Genomic DNA, 26,625 nt, shown 5'->3' on the forward strand with positions numbered 1-26,625 from the left:
AAGTTTGGCCAAATTATATCTGTATTTTGCAAATATTCTTTGCACACCAACTCCATGTCATACACTGTGGGAGAGACTGAATATAACGATGTATTTTGCAACCTTCAAGGAGTTCAGAATCTGGTAGTATTCAGTTTTGAAATTGTCCAGGGGATGCATTTATCAGTGAACTACCAGAATGAATACTGGACTAAAGCTTAAATTTAAATACATTCTTCCATTGACCTTTCCTGTCCTAAATATTGGGAAAAGGCTATCATTGTTTAATCTTAGTGGAGCATTGGTGCTCTTGACATGACCTTGAGTTTCAAGAGAAGGAATCCTCTCAGAAGCTAAATGAAGGAAATTTAAGTGTTCATCTTTAGTCTCCCTAATGGTAATTTGGAAAATCATGTTCTATCACTTTTGTAATTGTTGTTATTTCCCATATCTGTATCAGCAAACCGGCCCACGGGCCTAAAATTCCCTCTGCCTGTTTTTATAAATAAAGTTCTATTGGAACACAGTCATACTCATTCTTTACACATTTGTCTATGGCTACTTTTGTGCTACAATAGCAGAGTTGACTAGTTGTGATCAAGACCACAGGACCTGCAAACCCTAAAATATTTCCTGTCTAGCCTTTTAGAGAAAAAATCTGTCAAGTGCTGATCAAAAGAGTATGTTTAAATTGGTATTCCAGGATTACCAATTTTAGACCTTATCTGCTGTTGCTCACTCTGCCAGATGAGGGCTAAATTGGTTGCCCTCTTTCCCACCTCTTTCTAGCTCTGCTGTCGGTGTGGTTCTATAATTGCCAGTTATCTTCGTGATTTTAAATGATAGGTGATGCTTTTATTTCTTTATCCTAAGAAGCATGTTCTAATACTAGTAATTTCCACTTAGTAAGATAAAAATGTAATTCAGGCACCTTTCTTGCTTACTTCTCTTTACCCTCTTCTTTCCTACCTTTTGTCTTTAATAATATGAAATTTGAAAGCATTTGCAGTTGTCCTGTAACCATGACTTAGTTTTTCCTTTTTAAGAAAAAAATTTTCTTGAACCATAGTTGATATACAGTATTATATTGTATGTCACTGTGTACAATATATACAGTATGTGTGATACTATATTGTACAACTTAGTGATTGGACAATTATATATATAACACTAAGTAGTCAATCAGTGAAGTTATCATCTGTCAACATATAAAGACATTATAATATTATTGACTGTATTCCATATGCTGTGCTTCCATCTCCATGACTAACTTATTTTATAGTTGGAAGTTTGTACCTCTTTATCTCCATGACATACTTTGCCCGTCCTCCTATGCTCCCTCCCCCTCCCCCCACCGCCACCCATGGCAACCACCTGTCTGTTCTCTGTGTTGATGTGCCTCTTTCTGGTTGTTAGTTGGTTTGTTCATTCATTTTGTTTTTTAGACACCACATATAAGTAAAATCATATGGCATTTGTCTGTCTGTCTGGTTTCACTGTGCATAATAGCCTCTAGGCCCACCCATGTCACAAATGGCAAGATTTTATTCTTTCTTATGGCTGAATAACATTCTGTCGTGTACATGTACTACATCTTCTTTATGCATTCATCTATCGACGGATATTACTGAGTCTTTTGGGTCTTGTCTACCGTTGATTCTAAATTTTAAAACTTCCTAATGAATTTTAATTTTTATTACTAATAAATATTATTCATTTCATAGCTAATTATTGTTGTTGATATTGCCACTAGTTTAAAGTTTTTTTTTCTAGCAGTCTCTGTTTTTCCTTGTTCTCCATTGTGGCCTGTCTTAACTACTTCTTAAAAGTAGTAAAATCCTCTGGAGCCACCTTCTTTCTCAGGAACCGCACTCCTCAATTCCTCCTCCTGCTCTAATCTGGATTGATGCCTTTGTGGGCCACTATAAAACTGTCATTCTGTGACTTTGCTTCCTTCTTTTCCCATGTTGGGGCCATGGTGTCCTTGACCCCGTGCCTTTCTCTCTCTTGATTTTGCTGAGTTTCTCTCTTTGAGTTTTAAAATTTAGAATCAACAGGTAGTAAGACCCAAAAGACTCAGTAATATCCATCAATAGAACACATCCTCATATAACTTGCTTAGGAAGTCAACTTTCTAAATCTTTGTATATCCTGACATTCTTTATTCTGTCCTCTCACTTGACATAGAAATCTAGGTTGAAAATTATTTTCCCACAGTTTTCAGTCAAGCTCCATTTTCAGGCCTCCTGTCCCACAGTGAGATAATGATGTGATTCTCATTGCTTTATCCTCAATGTACCTTTTCTCTCTATTGCTTTAAAGATAATTTCCTTATCATTGGTGCATCAAAATTTCATTGTTTGCATCCAGGTGTGAGGGTGCTTTTATTGTCAGCCTAAAGGCTCTCAGGCTAAGTTCTGAGACAATTCAGCTCAGGGACTTTTCAGATTCATTTATTTGATAATTCCTTTTTTCCTATTTTTCTCTTTTCTATTTTAGAAGTTCTTACCAGTTTTGTATTGGATCTTCTGAATTAATTGTAATTCTTTTTCTTTTCTTGTATGTTTCCAACACTGTGTCTTACTCAACTTTCTGGAAGAGTTTCTAAAATTTATACTTTGTGCTATTGAATTAAATATGAAATTACACATTTAATTCCCAAGCACACTCCCTCATTCTCATGTTTCTCTCTCTTTTTTTCTATTAAAGTGCTGCAGTGCACATCTTTGGGCACATAGCTCTACTCAGTTATGCTGTACAATACAGACCTAGAAATGAGGTTGCTGAGATTTAAAATACATGCATTTAAATTTTGAAAGTTTATGATGGCCCTTTAGAAACTGCTTACACCACCTTATATTTTTATTTCAAGGGAAAAATGTGATATATTGGTACTTTTGCATTTATTAATGAAAATAAGTATTTTTCAGAACGTTATTGGCCATTCATATTATTTTCATATATGTGCCTGATGATATACTTCATCATTTTTTTATTGGGCTATCAATTTTTTGGAATTGTACAAATTCTTTATTATATAGAGAGAGATCATAACTTTGTTCTGTATGTTGCAAATGTCTTATTCCAGTGTGTTGTCTTATAACTTTGTTATGATTTTGCCCTTTTAAATTACTATGTAGTTGAGGCTGTTTGTTTTTTCCTTTGTAGCTTATGGATTTCATATTATACTTAGAAACGTCCTTCTTGTCCTAAGAGTCTAAATATTTTCTTTAAAATGTTTAAAAAATTCAACTGAGCAAATTTGAAGCTCTAATTGGCTTTATTCAGTCGTTCATGAATCAGGCAGCATCCTATCCAACAAATAAAAGGGGCTCTGAAGTGTTGAACCAAATGAAAGGCTTTTATAGGCAGAAGGGGACAGAAAAGGAAATTTCTAGCAAGAATGGATTATTTCAGGCAAGGTCACCTTCCTGTGGGGGCTGGAAGGAGTCTGTTAGGCAGATTACCTCACTTTTGCTGACCAGATAATTTCAGATTGACTGGTTAAATGTGACATTTCTGGCAGAGGCCAAAACTGCAGTTGGGTTAGGTATTAAGTCTTGGTTTGCTGCAAGGGGGGCTTAACATAAGTGACTCCATTTTGGGCCAGTTATTTCTTTTCTCTAACAACTATTTTCTTCTAGTACTTTCATACCTGAAATGTTACTGCTCTTTTCCTCAGTGCCTTCAACTATAAATGATAAAAAGAGTACTCCTCACCTGGTAGGTTCGTTATGAAAATAAATGTGGTAATCCATATGTATAATCAAGAACAGTGCTTGGCAAGCTTAGCTCATGTTAGCAGCACCTAATGCTGTTATGATAATGGTTCTTTTCTTCATGGCTTAGCACAGTGCCTGATTTTAAAAATATGACTTAAAGGTTAGATAAATGAATATAAATTATTGAAAAGACTGGAAATTACTTTTGAGAAAGAGAGAAGACCATAAAGTTTTAATGTCCTTTTTTAAAACTGGAGAGGGGTTGGAGTAAAATCTCCTAGAGTTTGCTCCTAGGCTTTGATTTGTTTCCCCTGTGGCTTATGTGGCCCAGAAATAAGTGTCACACTAACAGAGGTTGAAAGTAGTTTTCAGCCCTTAAATTGAATTAAATGAATACTATCGTGACAAGTTAATTAGGCATGCATAAAATTGCTAAATATGTGTCATTGAAAATGCCTATGTACCATATTTTGTTAAACATCAATTATGATCATAAAAAGTCTGCATCTAGTAAAATGGATACTGCTGACACATGTTAATTACTCTGGAAAATAATTGAGCTCTTTAAAAATTTCAATATGCTAGTAAGCATGCATGGCCTGTGAAAACTTCAGCTATTTTGAGCTTATCTAAATGAATCTAACAATATAAAATGAAGGAAAATTTTCCCTACAGCTCTCTTAGTAGGACAAAAGGCAAAAGCAAATTGCTGTAGCAAAGGGTCTATGAAATAAACTTGGTTTGTACTCCCGATGTTCAGGTAGCAATGTCCCCAAGTCTCAGCAGCTCCAATCTGCGTTGGAGCAGCACAGGAGAATAAAAGAAAACAGTGAAGATCTGTTTCCTTTGTCCCTGAGATGATGGTACTTCAGTTCTTGACAGTGCAACCTAAGAGTTTTGAAACATGTGCCTTTTGTCTATGTGCTTTCTAAACCTTGGCAGTAGTCTGTATGCTTGCTAATATAATGGCAAATGTTAGTCCAAGACATCCAGTTATTTGTCCATAAGAATTGCTATGACCTCCCGTAAATGCTTCTCCATCAGGGAACACAGATTATGAAAAAGGTCAGTGGGAATTAAGTGATATGATAGAGGTTGGCCCTCTAGCCAGCTGTGTATTGAGGGTGGCTGAAAAGTACAAGATACATGGAGGTTGACTGTTTCTGTTTTATCTTTTGAGCTCTCTCCCTGGATTTTCCCCCAAGGAAATGATTTTCTATTCATCTTTCCTTCTTTTTTTCCTTCTTTCACCAGTGCTTTTCAAAGTGTGGTCCTGAACCCTGCACCAGAATCACCTGAAATGCCTTTTAAAAACACATAGTCCTGGATAGTGCTGGATTAACTAATGGGGCAAATTGAAGTATGATTTGGTTTATCGGCTAAGTTGGGTCTGAAAATGAATTATTTTTAAGCAAATAGCATCAGAGTAGATGTCATTGAATATAGAACATCATTGTGCTTTCTTTAAGTATTCTGTATAATGTTTTTGTTTTGAAGTGGAGGCAGGTGGTAGGAAATTCATTATCTTAGAAAGTATTGACCATTTTACTCTCATGACTATTCCCTTCTTCCCACTGAAATAGAAGGACTTCCCTGCTTGAATGGGGTCTAAATGGGATCAAAACAATGAAATCCTCTGATTTCCTCCCAGCCCACTTTCCCACTTGCTGACCAGCACCTCTTGTCTAGCTGGAGTGCACCCTGGAAACCACAGGACTGCCCAGCAAGTGTCACAGAAGGACCGTTCGCACAGTCTGAGGATCCTGCCTCCAGGTCTTACCCAATAGCTCAGAAGGGAGGGTTGAGAACACAAGGTGGGCTTGCTGCCAAATCATCTTCTGATGTGGTTGTACCAATGTATTCTCCAGGAATAGGTTCCCGTAGTGGTATTTGAAGTGTTCTCTATAACCTCCTCTCAAATTCAGTTCACATTAACTTACATTCACTCAGATGTCACACTGTTTATACTGATTATTGCCAAACAGAACATATGATTCTGAGCGTTTACTGTACATCCACCTGCCTGTATTACCTGTCTTTTTAATTTTTAATTGCCAGTGAATCTCATCTATGATTGAGTGTTCCTTGGTAGTAGTGCATATCTGGAGTTGATGGTGTGAGGTGAGCTTGAGAGCTATCAGCTCTGCTCAGCATCTCAATCAACCCAAGGATGTGACTGGATTATTATTGTCTGACACAGTAGACTGTCATTAACATAAAAGTCATCTCTTAAGCACATTGAACTGAACTCAGTGTAGTTGATGACTGGCCTCACTGTAGGGATTTTGCAGCTTTAGGGAAACTGACAAACATTTTGCCCTTTTAGATCCTACAATTAGATTCACAAGGCACAGTCAATACATATTTGCAGGTGCTAAATTCATCGTGCTTAAGGATGACAGAAATCTCTCTGGGTGGATGAACTGGCTTGTTGATAAAAGACTAATTGTCGAAATGGTTTTCAGGAGTGGTATTGACAAACAGACCTGAGTCCTTGAAGGATAAATTTGATCATGAATTAATAGGACCTATTTTGGACGTTAATTTATACAAGCCCTAATAGTACTTGATTTATTGCATCTCATTTGCTAAACCTGAAAGCATGACTGGAAAACATATCAGTCTGGAATCTGTTTAATCTCTGGTCCTAAACTATAACCCTCAAAATGAATAATATTCTAATTCATACATAAAATTAACAATATGTGCATTCAAGTTAATATTTAAGAACTGTGTCAAACTTATTTTTCTAAGATATTCTACTTTCATCCCCTAGAATGTGGAGAGAATTTCAGGGTTTTTATTTCATACTAGATCCTAATCAGGTGATAGATTTTGGAGTCTCTGGCCTTTCCAGGAAGAATGTGCTCTTGCTTACAGAAAGGAGGTGTGGCTGATATTGGACAGCATTCTCACATGGCTTGTGGTTTTCCCCTCTAACCTCATTTCTCCTAGATACTGTTCTCTCCTAAACACTCTCCCCACTTACCCAAGAACCACCACTTACAGTCATCCCAAACACCAGTTTCTTTTATGTTTTGATGGCTTTTCTTGCTGTTCCCTTGGATTAGAATTCAATTCCTTTCCTTAATTCACATGGTACTTACTGTCTCACCTCTCTATGCTCATCTCATGGGCATCTACTCTGTGAAGACTTTCCTGGTCCCCCCATTACTGCCCTTGGGTTAGATTGACCTCCCCCACAGATTCCACCCCACAGTATGGGGTGTATCCTTGCCTCTAGCAGTCCTTCCTACTCAGATGTTTATGTCTCTGGCTCTTTCTACTAGATTGGAATTTCTTTCATGACAGGGAATTTCATTAAGGGCATAGAACCAAAGAGAACTTCACAGTAAATTGACACTCAAGAGAACTATCTTAATAGAGGAATAAATGCATGAGTAGAACAACGGCCTGGAGACTATTCTTTCCTGGCCATGGTACGTCTGTTCCCTCTGCCTGGGATATTTTTCCGTGGATTGTCTCCCAGGTCAATCCTGCATGTCATTCAGATCTCAGATGTAACCTTAGAGCTGCTCCATCTCATTTCCTTAAAGCAACCCACCCCCTCTTTTGTTCCCTGTCCTGCTGCATTTTTCTTTATAAAAACTATAAGCCCCTGGCAATATGTGATATAGTTTATGTTTACTCGATTTTCATTGTCTCATTCCTTCCACTAGAAGAGGGGTTGGCAAACTTTTTTCTGTCAAGGACCAGATAACAAATATTTCAGGCTCTGGGGGCCGGCCTCTGTCACAACTACAAAACTCTGCCATTGTAGTGTGGGGGCGACTACACTGCGTAAATGAATGCATGTGGCTGTGTTACAATAAAACTTTATTTACAAAAACAGTCTGAAGTCAGATTTGACTCATGGGCTATAGTTTGCTGATGCCTTCCCAAGAATATAAGCTTGTCAGTCTGAATCACAGCCATATCCTGGGCAACAGGCACATAGAAAGCTTCTAGCAAATAGTTGTTGAATAAATGGTGGATAAATTTGATCCACCATAAATAACAAAAAAGATTGACTTTGACTGAATTTGAAAAGCCAGTTTCTGCCAATTGGAGTGAAAATGGTAGACCAAATCTTCAAATAAGTATATCAATTCTTCTAAAACATGAAAGCATTAGCCAAGGTCTCATCTAGCTCTCAAACTCAACGATGTTCTCTCTCTCGTAAATTTTACTTTTGACTGTTACATTGATTATGTGGGTAATATTGACCAAAGATGAAAGTTTACTGAGAACATTTTTGACAGAAAGAAAGCAAAGAGACAATGCCTCAGGTAAGATAAAGTAGTTCCCATTTCATTTAAATTAGGCAGATAGAAATGGATTCCACAGTGCTCAGTGTATGAACCCAAAGTCCTCCTTGTATTAAAAAACTGTGGAAAATGTGTTTCATTCAGAAAGAAATGTTTATTTAATAGGTGTTTGTTTAGGGGTTTTTGAAAACCATTGGTATAAATGTAAGTATGGTTGATATAAAAAAGTATTCATTGAAAATTTGATCTTAAGTGCTGCTCTCGATGCAGAAATGTTTATTGCTCTTGTCTGGGGGTCAAAACACTCAAGAATCACATTTTTCACAGGAAGCTGGAATAGAAGATTCCTCATCAGTGTCATCCAAGGGGCAGGGTTTGTTTCATGGGTCTTACAGGATTGCTTCGTGGAAGAGAGAAGCATAGTGCATGGTTCAGAGTCCTGGAAGGAAACGGATGGGTGTGGGTACAGATAAGGACACCAGTTAGTCCCACTGAGGCACCCAGCAGCTAGCAGCAGCTGGCCCCCGTTAGCATGGAGTATGGCGCTGTGGACAGGAGGCTGATGGGACAGCAACAATAATCAGTCACTCCAGAACTGCATCAAAGTAAGAAGGGGACAGGAGGAATTGAATACCTTGATCCCTTTTTCCTCCTCACTCACTTTCTCCTGCCAGCCCCTCCCATTGGCTGAACCCAATGGCGGCCAGAGAGCAAGGCACCCCTGTGACACAGCACCTATGAAGCAAAGCTTCCAGGACACAGAGCAGGCAGAAAGGGGGCCAGGCATGGATCTGGTGGATGGCCTAGTGAGGTTCAGTTCACGTGTATGGGGCTTAGAGTAGGGGAAACACAAGCAAACAAAACCCAAAACAGATCAGATGTGTCGCCTTGGGTGGTGATATAGTTTTATGTCTAAGTAAACTAAATTCTCTAGGTGGGGGCTAAGAATAATTACTTTAATGGTGAAAAGATTAAGAGATCCCAAGTTCTTAATTAAAATGGAACTATTAGCTCAAAACTTTGATTCTGTGATTTCCTTACCAGCCTCTTTTGTCTTCTATCAGAGGTTTTTAGTTATCAGAGTGAGCCCTTTACACTTAGGCACATTTTGAACTCCTTTGGGTAAAGATTATAAAATCATGAAATGTATCAAGTGTGGCTAACCATGTCTCTAAGAATATGTTTTTTATAAAAGTCAATTCATGTTTTAAGTATTGCTTTAGATCAGGGTTTCTATACAACACACTCTTACAGTTTGAATTTACAAAAACCATGTGGTTTTTTTTTTTTACCTTTCAAGTATAAAATTATAATATAAATTTTCAAAGAATACACGTAGATCACAAGGACGCACAGCAACCCCTTGGGATGAGAAGGGTACCTCCTGGGTCTTCAACCCTCCCTCTCCCCCAAGTACTGCCCTTCAATATGGATAGAATCCAGTTTGATAGAGACAAACTCTTAGACCTAAAGTAAGGATTTTAACATATTTTACAAGGGCTTTGCTCATTGTTGTCAAGACTTCTGTTCAAAAATGTGTTTTCCTGTTGGTACAAAAAAATGAGGGTAATCACTTGAGAAGAAAAGATCTACTCGGCTGTGCAACACTTTATGCCCTGTGAGCAACAGATGCTGTGGCATCTCACAAAGTTTTGGGATAGTTGAACCAAAGCGTTCAGTCTCTTGGAGCACAAAACAAGAGCACATGTAAGACCCATCAGTTTGTCTGTCCTTTAGTCACTCAAACCTGGGGCCACTCTATTTCATCTTGCTTGCCGGGGTAGGATTAGACACGAAGGATGGAAACGTGCCATTTCCCATTAGCACTCGAGCTTCATTTTTAGGTTTCTGAAAGTGCCACTGACTATATGTAAATGGGAGACGATGGACTTTTCAAGAGCCATAGTGAGCTTGGTACTATCAGTGACTCTGTCTATTGTATTTGAGTATATGACAGCCTTTGGGCCCACACACCGTAAGTCAGGAACCCCCTGTATCATATAGAACAGGAATCTCTACATTTTTCGCTCTTGTGCTCCTTGTTAGTAAAAAGTTTTGAACACATACTCCCCCCTCTGAATATATATTAATTTATTCTCATTTATATAAGTATATATTACTTTCAAGAATATATTATGGAGCGTATAAAGCATATGTTAAAAAGGCATTAAAATAAGACGAGATGAACGTATAATATACATTTTAATCACTTTTAAGCATTTTGCTATCCCTGCTGCATTAAAAATTATTTTCTATTTTAAATGACAGCAAAGTGACTGGATGCTTATTTATTTTAAAGCATCTTGGTTAATCACTTCATTGAATAAACATTTGAAGGTCTGGTTGCAAGTCTCAGTTTATTTCTTGTCTTAGTTTTAATCATTGTCACTGGAGGAAAAAAGGAACTGCAGAAACCTGAAGAGGCAAATGGACAGTGTATCACTGGCCTGCTGACTAGATCATGAAATGTTGTTTTTCAATTCCATCTACTCAGTTCATCTGGAAAGTGTCCATATTCCTTGATGTCCCTCAACTGTTCTCATAAGTGGAAAGTGTTGCATTTTATTATATTTAACCAATCAATGAATTGCTTCAATTGGAGGATTTTTAAACAGGTTAGGAAAATTCATTGCCAAGTTTTCAAAGGCTGCTGTTTTTCTAGATACATATTTGCATAATTTTCAATAAAACAAGCACATCATGATAGAATCATTTCCAAACATGTTTCCTTACATTCTCACCCCAATCCAAGATGCTTTTAAAAAGTAAGTTACTTTCCCATTCATTATTACAGTATCTCCTTTACTTGGAAGAGAGGACTCTTTTAGTTCATTGTCACCAGGGAGCCAGCAAATCTTACGCAGGACAACAGATTCTCAGAGCATCTCCTTTGTACTTTGATGGTTTTGTTTCAGAAGCAACCACATTGTTGACAGGCTACAGTACTTCAGTTTCTTTGCCATAGCTTGCCTTGAATTCTTTCAAGGGGACAGGCATCTCTAAATTGACCCTGGCGCTCTTGTTTTATTCTAGCCAAAGCCACTACTGCATCATCTTATACTTTCCTATCTTTGTAGTGGTATCATAGTATCCTACGAATTATCGTTTTGTGTTCTGTAGGGCTAGACCACCAGAGTATTCTTGGTCAGAGTGTTCTTTTATGTTACCATATAAAATTTAGAATTCTCATTGAATTCTTTAGAAAGGACTCTATAGAGATATCTTTAGTGGATGACATCAAATCTATAAGTTAATGTGAAGAGAGCTGAAGTGATCATGTTTCGTCTACCCATTAAGGGGAAGCCTATTTATTTCAAACGCTCCTCAGATTCTCCAACAAGATTCCCCCAAACACTTTGTGATTTCTAAGTTTACTGGATTCTTTGGTTCAAGTACTGTGTAATTTTCCTAGCTCGACTAAATACTGTAAGTCTTTAAATGTTCCTGGCAGGTTTTGGGTTTGATTGACAGTGGCTGGTGGAACTGGTTAGTGAAGGTTGAGTTCTGAACCCACAATATGCATATTTATGAAGGCAGAAAAGCGAGACTATGTGGTGTGAGCTGGAAACATAGTGTGCATTACGTGCAGTTATTTATGTTTATACTAAATTTAACTCATCTCCAGTGGCAGGATTTGGTTGGGCTCTTTTGTTTGTTTTAGTTTTGTAATTGAAATATAGTTGATATGTAATATTGTAATTGTTTCATGTGTACAACAGCAATTTGACAATTATGTACATTAGTCAGTGCTTATATAGATAAGTGTATTTGCCATTTGTCAATATACAAACTATAATATTATTGACTATACTCCCTATGCTGTACCTTTATTCCTTGACTAAGCTATTAAAAAAAATTTTTTTTATTAAGTATCATTGATATACAATCTTAGGAGGGTTTCACATGTACAACATTGTGGTTTCAACATTCACCCATATTATCAAGTCCTCACCACCACCACCACCCTGCCATTGCAGTCACTGTCTAGAGAAATCAAAAAATGCTATAGAGTGACTAAGTTCTTTTATATTTGGATGTTTCGGCCTCTTTATCCCCTTCACCTATTTCCCCCCTACTCCCCACCTCTCTTGCAACCACCACTTTGTCCTCTGTATATATGAGTCTGTCTCTGTTTTCTTTATTTTTTTAGATTCCACATATAAGTGAAATCATGTGGTGTTTCTCTTTCTGTGTCTGACATTTCATTTAACATAATACCCTCTAGGTTCATCCATGTCATTGCAAATGGCAAGACTTTATTCCTTTTTATTGCTGAGTGATATTCCATTGTATATATGTGCCACATTGCCTTTATCTATTCATCACTTGATGGACACTTGGGTTGCTTCCATATCTTGGCTCTAGTCAATAGTAATGAGATAAACATAGGGAAACATGTATCTTTTTGAATTAGTGGTTTTGTTTTGTTTGGGTAAATTCTCAGAAGTGGTATTATTGAATCATATGTTATTTCTTTTTAGTTTTTTGAGAAATCTCCATACTGCTTTCAGTAGTCACTGCACCAATTTACATTCTCACTAGGCTCTTTTGATCCCAAAGGACAGAGGCTTGCCCAGATTTGCTTAAAAGGGGATTGGGGTGGGGGGAGTTGAATATAAAAATACATGCATCACAAGAGAGATGGAATCCCAGGGACGTATGACAATGGAATGCAGAGAGCCTTAGCCTCCTCGCCTCATGAGAAGCAGCCAAGGAGGTAGTTCCGAATTCAGGGAAGCTCTAGAGTCCTTATTAGTAGTTCCTTGATCTCCTAGTGTGACGTCACTCCCGAGGATGGTTTCCCTCCAAGTTTAGCCACTTCTCTTCCAACTTCCTTTGTCCTTTCTCTCTAAGATTCTGTTTATTCATAGTTTCTGTTTTCTCACATAGCACATATAAATCTTCTCCCTAAAGTCATGGATGAGTCTCATCTTGTCACATTCCTGTTGGTTGGCAATTCAAATATGATGTTGAATATTAAAAAGTTCTGAGAAGCTATAAGAAGCAGAAATTGGAGAAGGCCTTTCTGGTCTTCAGTGCACATTACCTACCCCTTAGGTACCCTAGTCTGAGCCTGTGTGGCCCCCAGAAGTTCACCGACTGCCGTTTCTTTAGGCTTAGCCTTTGGATCCTTGCTAGACCCAACACCGTGGTGCTTTCCTAGGCACACCACCAAGCTCTCTCCCCTAAAGTTTCTGCCACCCCATAGGGGTCCTCCTTAGCCAAGTTGCTCAGATTTCCAGGAAACAGAACTTAGGAAAGAGGGTTACTTATAGTCAGCTTTTGCTCTGGGCCGTGATAAATGCATTTACCCAAACAAAACAAGGCCTGTCTACCTCATTAAATCTGGGAGAGGTGAGCACTCAATGAGAACAAACCAACAATTATTTTCAATGTGTTACTTTGCCACGTACATCATTATAATTTTGACTTGCTGAGAACCTGCCATGGGGCCCAGTCGACCTCACAACCTCTCTCTGCTGTCACCTCTGCTTTCCTTTTCCTTCCTACTTACATTCTTGTTCTGGTAAACTCCGGTTTGCCTTGCTCGGCACTTACGACCAGAGCTTTCCTTACTAGGATCCCCTGCAGACCACAGTAGGGTTCACGGATTGCTGACCCTTGTGTTGGGAGCCAGCACCACCCAAGTCCAGTTGGAGAAAGTCGTGAAGGATAGCTGGGGCCCCTCTGACTGCCACGGCGACTGGGACAGTGAGGGGGCAAGTTCCCCTTGGCTGTGTTAGTAGTGTTTGTAAAATGCAACATATTTAGTCATAAATGGTGTGGAGAATAAGGCCAGAAGAGAGAATCCTTTTGGCATGTGGCATTTCAGGGTTTTTAAATATTGAAAGCACTGTTTACAGATTGTATGAGTGAGCTTTTGATCATAACAAACATCCTCAAAATTCACTGGCAGAAAACAATGATAATTTATTCTCCCTTATTCAGCTGGGTGATCTGGGCTGGAGGGTGGGGCAGCTCTACTGCATGCTCGGCTCCTCCCTGAGATGCCAGCTCTGGTGGGTTCAATGTGTCCATTCCAGAGCCCAGCTGAAGGGGCAGCGCTACTTTGAAAGGGTCTCCTTGTGGTAATGATAGAGAAGCAAGAGCATATTTCCAACTATACAAGTGTGTTTTGCTGGTCACATCTGGGTTCAGCCATGTGACATGCTTTGGGCAGAGGGATGTTAGCAGAGTGAGGAGGTGGAAAAATACATACTGCATACAAGGGGGGGACACTGAACGGCAATGTGGCATCCAGTGGCAAATCACATCGTGGGGAGCAAATGCAGAATAATTCAGTCTACCACACAGACCAGTGCTACCAAGATGAGAATAGAATATTTTGATGCTTAATGGTTTCCTGTCATTGCAGTTGGCCATCCCTGAGTGGTAACACCAACAATGACCTTCTTAAGAAGAACTCAGGCACAAGTGTTTATTGATACTCCTTTTCATTCCAATCTTAACTACCCAGGTGTCCCACCTGCCACCATCTTCCTAGATTCTTTAATTCTACACCAAAGATAATGGCTTCTAAATTTGGTTCATCCTTCCAGAATCTTCCCATTCAGCACATATTTCAAAAAAGGGCCTTGTTGACTCTGATGAGCACATGGGAAAATGGAATTACTTCAGGTTTTCTTATAGGGCACTTTCTAGTAGTCAAAGTAATTCTTTGTGATACATTGGGTGTATTTTTATTTTTATTTTATTTATGTGGTACAAGAAAGGCTCCTAGAGTTCAAGGAAAGCTCTTGCCTTTTGTTATGGGGACTTAGGCGGCAGGACCACTATCATCGCTTTGGAAATGAATCTGTCAGGAATAGGCAAATTGCTTACTTGGTCTTCATGGACACATTTTTCCATCATATTTAATATACTCTGGATTTTTCAGGTCACAGATTCCTGGCGTATCTTGTGTGTGTTTGTTGGAGAAGGTTGGGGTGGAAGGTGGAAGTTTGTATAGCTCATCAGTTGTATTCTTCTAGTCTCAGCATCAGAATACACTGAAGCATGTTCAGCAGACAAAAAGGTACTGCTTTTTCAGCTCATCCTGAAAGGACTCAAGCATCTTTGTAAAAAGAATACTGCAAGGAGCGAGCCAGAAAGTGCTTGCCTTAATATGAGGAACTTAATGGTGTTTCATGGGGGAACATTTTAGCGGGGATGCATTCTTACTGGAAAAGAGACAAAGGTTGATTATTTTTAGATAGTTTATTCTGAAAACATAACCTGTTGAGTGAGAAAACAATAATGCCATTGAAAGGTTATCTTCAAAGTGCAAGCAAACCAAAAGCATTTAAAGATCACAAAAATGAAAATGCTAGAACAAACAGCAACCACAAAATATGCATTTGGTTGTGAGTTCCAAACCTTATTTGGGTGGGGAGATGACAATGAAGGGATACGGACCGACGTCAGATTCTCTGTTGACGCAGAAGATGGCAGCGTCTGAAATGAAAGGCTGTGCTCCTCCATCTCGCCACTCAGAACACAATTTTGCTTCTCATTTCCCCCATGGCTTAAGCTCACACCCCAGCCCTGGATTCAGTGGTCAGTTAGTGTTCTAGAAACATGACTGAGGAAAACTCACTAACAGTGACTCAGTTGCTAGAGAGCATGGATTTTATTCTTGCTCCTTATACTCTTCTGCATTCTAGTACAGTATTGCCTCGTGTATATCAACTCCTATTAGTGTTTATTGTGTCATTGCGTTTGATATGATTTTTCAAATTGAAGGCCTCAAGAGTTTGCCGAAGATTTGTGATGCATTTCACAGAGAGCTGGGCTACAGGCATTTGAAACATTGGGTTTTTCGTATTTTAAGAGTGAATGAGTTCATAATGTCTGAAACCTATTCCTTTCTATTCATTGACCTCAAGAGATGAAAGCAACAGCCAATGCTTTTTGTGTGCTTACTATGCTCCAGATCTTTTGCTAAGTGCTGTACATATTCATTCATTTAATCTCCACAACTGTCTTAAGAGGTTGTTACTATTATTGTCACCATTTTCCAGATGAGGAAGCTGTGGCACAGTGATGATATAATTTGCGTGGGTCACGCTGCTGGAAAGCGGTGGGTTCAGGATTCGAATTCGGAGAGTCTGGCCCCAAAGGCTCACTCCAAACGATCATATCAGTTCTCGTGTTTGCGCTGTGCTTGGGCACGTTCATTTCTGTGTTTCTTGTGCAAACCATAAAGTGTTAGCTGCTTGAAGACAAGATGTCTCCTGCAATTTGGATGCATGAGGACACAGGAGTTGCCCTTGACTTCCTGCTCATAGGTCCATCCTCACTGGGAACATCCTGTGTGTACAGGGAGAAGGTTCCAGAGTAGAGCCCACCCCTGCTCTGTCAGAGTGGCCTCCAGATATGTTCAAACCCCAACAATTTCTTAACCATTTCTGCCACCCTCTTCCTGGCCCACGCCACTGTGGTGGTTGGTTGGGATTGATGCAGTGGGCCCCGAAATGCTCTCCCTGTTCCCACCTGTGCTCCCTTGTGTCTCTTCTCTGAACAGCAGCTTTCCCATGACGCAGAACCTTCCAAGGGCTTCCTGTTCCATGCAGAAAAGAATAGTCCTTTCATGAGCCCGTGTGATCTGTGATGCCACACCCATCACTTCTTTTCCACCTCCGGCCTGCCCCTTAGGCATATCGCCTCAGGACCTTTGCACTTGGTGGTCCCTCTTCCTGCAGCTTCACCCCACATAGAACCCGCACTCTCCCACTCTCTAGCTTTCCCTCCCACCTTTTTTGTCTCCTTCCTTAGTGCTTATAATGACCTCATATACCATACATTTTACTAATTTATTAGTTCATTCTCTATCTCTGAACACTAGAGTGAACATTTTGTTTTTTATTCTGCTTTCAATCCTATTGTGTCCCCAGAATTGAGAAGCCAGTGGGCGTTCAATAAATATTTGTTGACTAAATGAATAAATGAATGCATTATGGAGTTGTTTTGGAGAATTCAGTGAACCAACATATGGAAATCATTTTGGAAAATGATGAGAATGAAATTAGTGTTTAATGTCAGGTATTAATAAAATAACAATATAATATTTATTGAGTGAATGATGAATTTAAAATTGGGGACTCTTTCTTGTGTAGTGGAAAGAAAATAATCAAGCTACAGATACTGTAACATTTTAAGTTACATTTGCAGTGGATGCTAGAGGAGGTAGTCGGGGACACCATTTGTGTCCTCTTTTCCTGTTACCCAGAAGGCATACTAGAACATTCCTTTTCCTGACCAAGTGAATAGTCCCCAAACCTAGCTGCGCTGCAGAATCACCTGGGGATCCTTTAAAAACTGATCCTGGCTCCCACCCGCCCTTTATTCTGATGTGATTGATCTGGGGTGAAATCTGGGCATTAGGATTTTTTAATGCTCTCCAGGTGGTTGTAACGTGCAGCAGAGTTTGGGAACCACTGCTGGAAGCTTCTCACAGAACTGGCAACGGCAGGGGGAAGAGCCTCCCCCAGGTCCTCTCTACATGTGGAATTGAAACGCATACCACCCCGGGTTCGATTCTCTGTTCTGCGACATGTGACCAGTAGCAAGTCACTTTGCTTCTGCAGCCTTCCTCACTTAGAATATGTCTTCTATGGATTATGGTGCAAACTCAGAGCTCAGGGCTGGCCTCTACAAATGTGGAGTCCCCCTCCTTTTTTTCCCTTGATCCAGCTGGGGTAAAAGGAGAAACCCATTTCCAAAGGTAGCTCAAGAACAACTCGCTCTGAAATGGAGCTCTCCTACAAAGGGCGCGAGGGAACCGAGCAGTGCCCACCACACGTGGGTGGCCCCACTTCCTGCCAGGCACTCACAGCCATGCCTGTTTCAGGCCTGTGAGGGGTCAGTGTCGGGGGTCAAGGTCCTGCCCGGTGGGGCCCACTGTAGGAGCATCAGAGGCCCTGTGGGGTCCTGGCCCTCGGCCTGACTTCCCTGCCTGTTCCCTGGGCCTTAGTCCCTCCCGGCCCGGGGCCCTGTCTGAGCCTCCTGCCTTAGCTCCTGGGACTCCCCCTGCATGGGTTTTGCAGCTTTAATCAGGGTCTTGAATTCTGTCCTGGGGACTGCCAGGCCTCTCCATGTGACCTTCTTCCCACCTGAGCCTGCCGAACTCCTTTCATCCCAGCATGTGCTCCACCGCGAGAGCCGTTTCCAGTCTCTGGGTCCAGGCAAACACCTGTAACCTCACATAAGGCAGCCTTTGTCCCCATAACACTGCCATTCTGAGCCCAGCCACTTCTAGAATGGTGGTGGGACATCAGAGATACTACACTACCAAGAGAAGCTTCACAGCTATGTGACCCATGCAGTCACACAGGCCCTGGGCTGGGTTTCATAGTCTGCTGTCTTGAAGCTCTTAATCATGTGTGATCGAAAGGTCCCCCATTTTCATTCTGCACTGTCCTTGCAAATGAATGTAGCTGGTCAAGCACATGACACTTAGAATCAGAAGACCTGGTGTGAATTGCACCTGGCTTACGTGTAGAAGAATGCGACCTTGACCCAGTTGTTCTTCCGCTTGGCATTTGCAAAGAGGAGGTGGTCAAACTGCCTCCATTGCGGGGGTTCCCGGAGATGAAGTTAGACAGCAGATGAGTGTCAGCACGCAGCACACATGTTCACTCTCAGCCAGCACTTCCCTTTCCCTAGTGTTCCACTTCACACGCCACTAAATCAAAGACATTTCCTTTCTGTTTCAAAGGGATTTTAAACTTTTATTTTCCTAGTCCATGATATATGCCTAAAGGACAGATCCTGGAGGGTTTTCCTTGATTTTTCTTAATTCTTGTTAATTGCACAGAAGGATAACAGGATTCCTCTTCTCTGTGTCTATGACATTTGAACAGTATGTTGTCCAGATGACATAGAGAATAGCCTCTTTCAAGGTACTTAAAAATGATCTTCTTTTACTTATTGAAGAAGATTAAAGAGAGGAAAAAATTAAATTAATCCCATGTCATTGAAATAATCTTGGCTTACATTTCTTTAAGGAGATTTCTAGTGTTCAAACTAATAACTCTTCCCCAGAAGAAGGCTCTCTTGGATAATATGCATGAATGAAGACTTCATTAAGAGTCACGCAAATTGGGTTTCGACCAGATACTCTGGTATACCATCCATGGGCCCTGAGCAATAATAAGCTGCTATTTTGACCCCAGTGTGTTTACTGGGAGCAGGCAGATAACAATACCTGCTCTGTTCCCTCATTCTCAAGTTGTTTTGTGGATCAAATGAGATGTTTATGGAAACATTTGAAAATTCTTGAATGCTATACACATTTCAGGTTTAGATTATTGATAAGACTTATGAAGTGTGAGGTGTGAACAAAAATTATTTTTAGATCATTTGAAAATCTCTCCAGAAAAGAAGTACAAAGAGTGAATTTCCCAGTTCCTTTGCAGAGGGGGAATGTATTTGACACCAGGATAACCATTTGTCACCAGCATGATCCCCATCACTTCAGTTTTACTGGAGCCTGAAGCCATAGACATTACCTACTAAATGGCCATGACTCTCTGAGGCTCTTTCTCAGCATATCAGTTATAATTCGATAGCTTTCCATAGAGAAGTATCTTTTTTTTCTATGTATTAATTCAGTTATTTATCGAGAATCCACTATGTGCCAGGCACAGTTCTTGGGACCTAGATAAATCAGTGAAGGAAATGAAGATTCTTGCCCTCACGGAGCTTATATTCTAGTGCAGGGGGCAAAACAATAAAAATAATCATAAAAATAAATATATTCTGCAGCCTGTTAGCAAGTGATTAGTGCTATGGAAATAAAAAGAAGAGGGTAAAGGGAATCTGGGTGCAGGGCGAGCAGTATTGAATTTTAAAGTTTGTAGCCAGGATATCCTCTTTAAGAAGGTCACATTGTAGTGAAGACCTGAAATTGGTGAGGGTGAGCCATGCACATACCTGCCAGACAAGCATTCCACATCAGAGGAGCAGCATAAAGCAGAAGTGGCATAGAGTTTTTAAGGAATAAGAAGGCCACACAAGAAGCTTGACCCGTGGGTCTCCCCAAATCTTTTCCAAACTGAATAGAAGGTTTTGAATATGATTGATTCTCTCTCTCAAGAGAGAACGTGATTGCCAGGCCATTGCCTAACACATATACATTGATGCCTCGTTCTTTTGTGTGTGCTTTTCCCACAGTCACATGACACAGGCAATCCCATTTGATGACCCTCGGCTAGAGAGCTGCCAAATCATCCCTCCGGCCCCACGGAGGGTGGAGATGAGGAGGGACCCTGTGCTGGGATTTGGTTTCGTGGCAGGGAGTGAAAAGCCAGTGGTCGTTCGCTCAGTAACACCAGGTAAGCGCCAACCCTGCTTCCCTGTCTCCTGGGACCTTTCACAACGCCCTGCCAGAATGGCTGCTCTCCAGTTTTATATGTTTCACCCTGTTCTGTTCCAGGCTGTGAAGGCTAGTTGAGTTTTCCCAATGCCTGGATGGAGTCAGACCACCAGAGGGACAGAAAGTGCTCTGCAAACTAGTTTAAATGCAAATTATCTTTTCTGTTGACTTAGGAAAACACTTGTCCATCATTGGTAACCATGGAAGTGACCCACTTCTTAATGTGTGAATGCAAATAACAAGAGGCAGGCACTGCACTGTATTTCAGTAAGCTCATGACAAACTCCTCAGGGAAGAAGAGCAGGGGGTAATATTTAAGTCACAGTAGGACTGAGTCATTGGGGTGATGGGATCGTTTTAATTCCCTGCCCCACTGCTGTTGGGCAGGACCAGGTGACTGACTTCGGCCAGTGGCATTTTAGGAAAGATGACATAACCAAAGGCTTGAAGTGTACTTGTAGAGTTGAGCTTATTTCTTGGGCTTCTGTCAAGGACGTAAGAAGAGTTTCCCTCAGTGGCTGCTGCCCTTTCAGCCTGAGCCCCAAAGTGAGCACATGGGACTGTCAGCCTGCAGCCTAAGCTAAATGGAGGCTGATCTTCAGGTGAAGCAAAATTGCCCATCTGAGCCTGGCCTAGGTCAGCCAGTCTGCCGTCAACCTAAAGGCTCGTAAGCCATGAGAAGAAATGATTATTGGATGCTCTACTGAGTTTTGACTGATCCGTGCAATACATGGCAAATCTCTTAAATTCTGCAGTGTGATTAGATAATTAATGTGCTTTGCCTTAGTCTTTTGCATTAGAATATGTAGATAGATGTTCCACTGCCGACACAGTTGAATGTAACAGACTATGAGGCAGTTGCCTGAAGTGGGCTACCTGTACCTTTCCAGAAATGATGCTCATTTTATTGTTTATCATATGTATTTTTGTACTTATTTTAACAGATTTGTATTGGATTTATTTTCAGACTAAGGGAAATTCTCATCCTTGATGAGTTTAGTAGTGTTATAGTTAAGAGCACAGAGTCTGGTGGCGACTGCCTGGGTTTGACGGATTTGAATCCTGCCTCTGCCACTTATGAGGTGTTGTTAGCTTCCATGTTATCTCCTCGGCCACTTCAGTTGATATAAACTTCTCTACATCATCTGGATGATTTGGGACCATAGTAGTATCTACCTTATAGGGCTAGGGAGAGAATGAAATACAGTAGAAGAGTGCCAGGTACATACCTATCATTCCACAAATAAGTATTCTTATTGCCATATTATTATTATTTAACTCTAAAATATTCAGCAGTTGAGTGTGTCAATTAAGGGAAATGAAAGCCAACGAGTGAGCTAGTATAGATTTTTTAAGTTGGTGTAATTTTCCATTTTTCAGGATTTTGACATAATATGCTCCAGGGCAGGCACTGCAAACACAGTCAACCAGTTCAGACTTGTGCAAAGATGAATATGTTTTCTTTTCACACCTACTGTTGCCTCTCCACATAGCTTCTTACTCTCTGCCAGGCTTTTTATTTCATTAGCTATAGATCATATTTTAGTTGTCTGTGTGGGATTGTTGAGCTTGACGCAGTTGAGAATTTTATCTCAAAATAAAAGAGATTTGTTGCTTTCTGTGATAAAAGAATACATACGCTTTGTAAAAAAAAAAACAAAACAGTGTAGATAGTATAGAGAAGTTAAAAGAACAAATCTTCTGAGCTCCCACTGCCAGGAGTTAACCACTATTAATGTATATAAGAGAGAGTGCATATTACAGTAGACAGAGTTCTGTGCATACATATGCATATATCAGGTATCATGTCTATAATGTGCTCTGTGTGTGTGTGTACACACATATTTTTTCCTAAATGGGATCACGTTTTTTTTATTTTTTGTTTTTTAATAGTGGGACATTTTGACATCTCTGATTATGAGATTCTCCAAAGAGTGTGCCCTCCCTGGAGCTGAGTAGAGAAGCAAGTCTTGTGTTTTGTTTCCTTGTTTTGCTTCACTCTTTCTTCAGCCACTTGCCTTCCTGGCCCTCGACTATCCCTAGCTTCAGACACTAACACCTACTTTCAGACAATTTTGAGAAGAGCAGGGAAAAATGGAAACAGAGGTCAAAGAGTGTGGTTTCTAGTCACTTTTAGGAGTGAAAATGCTGGTCATATAAACTATGTCTATCATAAAAATGACTCTACTGTAGTCTCAAGTGATGTCAGTGGTGTGACCACACTTCCCATACTACACAGTCCAGCCTGTGGTAAAAGGGCACGAGGGTAAAAGGCACGAGACCATCCTGTAAAGTGTGCCACTGCTTTATGTCTTGGAAGGAATTATGTCTTGCTTCCTCCTACAATTCTTGATTCAAGTTTCTTGACTACACAAGAATATTTCCATTAGATCAAAAACCATAGGTCGGATGTAAGAATATGTCCTATCGATCTGCTAGTGGTTTTCTCATCAGAGCAGTTAATATCTAGCAAGCATTTATTTTGAAATTTTTTCCATATTTGATCAGCTTTTGATTTCTATCCATTTGACTGAATTTGAGTGATAGCAGGCATATAATACAATAGCTATAAAAATTTTCCCAAGCAATTTTCAGAATTCCTTATGTATGCAAATACTGAATCTCAGTTCTCATATCTTGAAATGAATATTTTCTATCACTAATATGGGGACATGTTAAAGTTTTCCCTGCTCTTTTCCTTCCTACAAAGAAGACAAGTTTATGCCAAGTGTCTGGGTGGGTGCAGAACAACTGAATTACTTTGAGTTCCATTTTCCGGGTGTGAAGTGTTCATTTCAGTTACTAAATAAAAAATGGTAATATTTGAAAGATAATGTTTCAGCTGCACCTAATACCCAGTGACAGACCTGTGGAAATAAACTTAAAATTACAGTACCATATAATACCATATTAACATTTGGGAGATAATTCTATGAAACATGTGAAGATAATTTAGATAATTGAAATATTTATTTACAGGTTTTATTTAATACAGATGTGTACTTCATGCAGCTGTGGGTTTACATTTATATGTCAAGAGACCTGACAGTGACTAGTTTTTGAATCATAGGAGCAAGTTCCAAAGAAATGCTGGCCACCGCAAACTTGGAAGAGTCCACAGCCCTAAGCTGAGATCCCATCCTACCCTTTAAGTCAATTTCACCTGTGGGAGCTTCCGTTGGTTATCTGTGCATAATAAATGACCAACAAATATTAGTTTCCCACCTCCTCCTTGGAAACAGAACTGAAAGAGACTGATGAAGCAAGACAAAAATAACAGTCCTCTATAATCACCCGTGAGCACAGACACAAACATCTGAATACAGTCCAAACCACAGAAAATGACCAAACACCCCCTCTCCCAGCTGATACGTGTGACCGCTGCTGCTTTACCTCCACCCCAGCTTTAGCCCTGCTTCCTTCTGCCCACCTTGTAGTTGAGAATTGCTGTGATGCCCACTGTAGAATTACCCCCACTTCCTGGGACCCTCCCCCAAAGCACCCAACACAAGGCCAAATCCTGGAAGTCCTCCCTTGCGCCCTTCTATTGAGCAGTCTTGCCAGTCCCCGCAGCACGCTGCCTCCCTAGTTGCAATGACTAAGTAAATGCAACTTTGTTCTGGTCCAGGTGCGCCCAGGGTGTAGCAGCCTTGGCCGCAAGGCGTCCACACAACTCATCGGCTCCCTGCTGGGGGAGTACCTTCTTCTAGTAGCCTCCATACTCAAAGTGTGTTCGGTTGACCAGCAGCCCCTGGGAGCTTGTGAGAAATGCATTATTTAGCTTACTCCCGATTCCTCCAAATTTATTGAATCTGTCTGCAGAGCGATAAGGTCCCTGGGTGATTCACATGCCCGTTAAAGTGTGAGAAACCTTGCTGGGCTGCTGAATCTCAACCTTGCCATGGATGTTTGAAAGAATGTTGATGCTTGAGTCCTACCCCCAGAGATCCTGATTTAATTAGCCAGGGTGTAGCCTGGGCCTCGGGAGCTTATATGAAGCTCCTAGTTCTTTGTAATGGGTTTTAAAGGACTGATGTAGAGAACACTGGATGTGGCTGGGTTTTGATTTTGCTGGTAGCACCAGTTGCCCCCAGTGAGTCATGATGGGGACAGATTCCCAGTGGTCTTCTCACCTATACCTCACTCTCATTTGTCTCCAGGTGGCCCCTCCGAAGGCAAGCTGATCCCAGGAGATCAGATCGTAATGATTAATGATGAGCCAGTCAGTGCTGCGCCGAGGGAACGGGTCATCGACTTGGTCAGGTGGGTAACTCATTAACCTGGGCCCCATCCCACCGCCACGGCTGCCGCACAGCTCCGAGACCTCAGCCGGCAGAGGGCGGGCTGCCTGTGGACAGTTTCAGGCAGAAACACGAGCCCATACATTCACCTTGGAAATGCTGGTGATGCTGACCTCTAATACAACAACATGCTCCCTAAACACAAAACACCTAATTGCTCAGTCTGTGTTACCATCCAGGGTACATATGCTTCAGGGTGAACAATTTTGACTCCTGTTACCATTACTATATCCAGAGGTTGCACTTTTTTCCTTCCATAATTACTAACACATTGATACTCCATAATCAAGAAAATCAAAATGCAATACCTGAATTCAGTTTAAGCGATGAGTAATTTTCTATAATCCCAGGGATACACAAACATAAGAGTTCACTGACTTTTCATACTTGACTGAGGAGTTTATTACTGATTTTTGAAATCACCTGAGCCAAAAGAATAATAAGGTCAAAGTTAGGGCAGTTAAAAAATATGCTTGGTTTATTGGTTTGGTTTTGTCATAGATGTAGATAAGTTGTCATGTGATATCCTTAGTGGGACTCCAGAAAATGTGTTTTATGTGATGTTAAAATGTTCATGAGGAATCGCCTTAGAAGCCCGCTGCAGTTATATTCCCACAGTTCATTTAGGGCAAAAGGGGTCTTGAGGAGTTTTCCAGATGAAGCCGTGCCTATCAAGTGAATGGATCCACTCAACACTGTGGTGGTGTGAGGGATACTGGGCGTGCACCGTTTGTCTTTTATAAATAGATATTTTCAAGCAGGATTGAAGCAGAAGTTAAAGCTACTGGACTACTTTAAACTGACAGGGGATCTTCTAACATTTATGCTCTCTCATAACAAAAAATACATCTTTGGGAATGCATTACCTGGAGTTTTCCAGGGAAAGTTTCTTTCCCAAGCCTAGTTCGGCTTCTGCTTCACAGAGAAGCACTGGATAGTCATGCATCCTTGAAGGACTGGGAGAGGGGTGAGAAGCTAAAGATGTAGAAATAGAGGGGGCTTACTTTTAGGGTGACCAACCATCCCAGTTTTATGAGGGAAAGGCCAGTGTCCCAGGAAACCCCGCAGTCCCAGAACGGTAGGTGACCCTGCTTTAGTCTAAGCCTACAACCACGGAGCGTTCGCTGCTAGCTGCCAAAGTGCCTGTCCTCCCGGGGCATCCAAATCTCCAGGGGATGTTCCCAAACAGGAGCCAGCGCTGCGGCCTGTCTCGGATTCATCCTACACCACAAGCAAGACCTGGGGGCACCTCCCATCTTCCTGGGAACGAGAAATGCAAGAATCAGGAGTGACTCCATTTTAAAGCCCTGGGGAGGGAGCTGCAATGTCGCCATTTGGAACCATTTCTCTCTCGCGTGTGGGTTTCAGCAGGAACACCCCTCATCGGTCAGGCTCTGAGCCGTCTGTGAGCTTGCGTCCTGGGTGCCATGTTTGGGCCCTGATGGCCGGTCACACAGTCATTTTGTTTTCCCCTAGGCCCACGCCTCGGTAATCAGTCCTAGTGATTTGTGTGCCTGGAGGCTGACAGAAGAAATAAAAATCTGTGTTTGGGTTTGCAGTGACTGAATTGCGTGCTGCCGGACGGAGATGGAGAACAAGCTATCAAAAAGTGTGATCAATTCCTAAGTACCCCTTCAGGGACATTTAGAAATATTTTTTTCCAGAAATGAGTTTTTTTCCTTCTGGTTTTAATGCATTGTGGAAGAAAATAGCCTCTGTGAACAAAGTCCTCTGTAGGACTTTATATGTTATGGAGCTCACCGAATATTTGTTAAATAAATGAACCCATTAACAGAGGGGGTAGGTAGCACCCAGCAGCTCACATCCACGGCCCCCCTGCCACCTGTTTTTGCACAGCCCACGAGCTAAGAATGGTTTTTGCCATTTTTAAAGGGCTGGAAAAAATAAAAGAAGACTATTTTGTGACACATGAAAATCATATGAAATTCAAATTTCAGAGTCCATAAATAAACTTTTCT

The 26,625-nt window shown here is 40.8% G+C and overlaps 1 protein-coding gene across 4 annotated transcripts in view; it reads left to right on the forward strand.

Annotated features, from left to right (window-relative positions):
* Nucleotides 1-26,625, forward strand: part of FRMPD4 (FERM and PDZ domain containing 4) — a 507,298-nt gene that overhangs the window by 399,209 nt on the left and 81,464 nt on the right. For all 4 annotated transcript variants that reach the window (XM_057495503.1, XM_036912983.2, XM_057495504.1 and 1 more), the window contains exons 3-4: nt 20,144-20,304; nt 24,506-24,608. In XM_057495503.1, the coding sequence (XP_057351486.1) occupies nt 20,144-20,304; nt 24,506-24,608 (264 nt within the window). The remainder of the gene's footprint in view (nt 1-20,143; nt 20,305-24,505; nt 24,609-26,625) is intronic.

Source organism: Manis pentadactyla, chromosome X, assembly GCF_030020395.1.
Source record: "Manis pentadactyla isolate mManPen7 chromosome X, mManPen7.hap1, whole genome shotgun sequence".
In the NCBI taxonomy this organism is placed as follows: Eukaryota; Metazoa; Chordata; class Mammalia; order Pholidota; family Manidae; genus Manis; species Manis pentadactyla.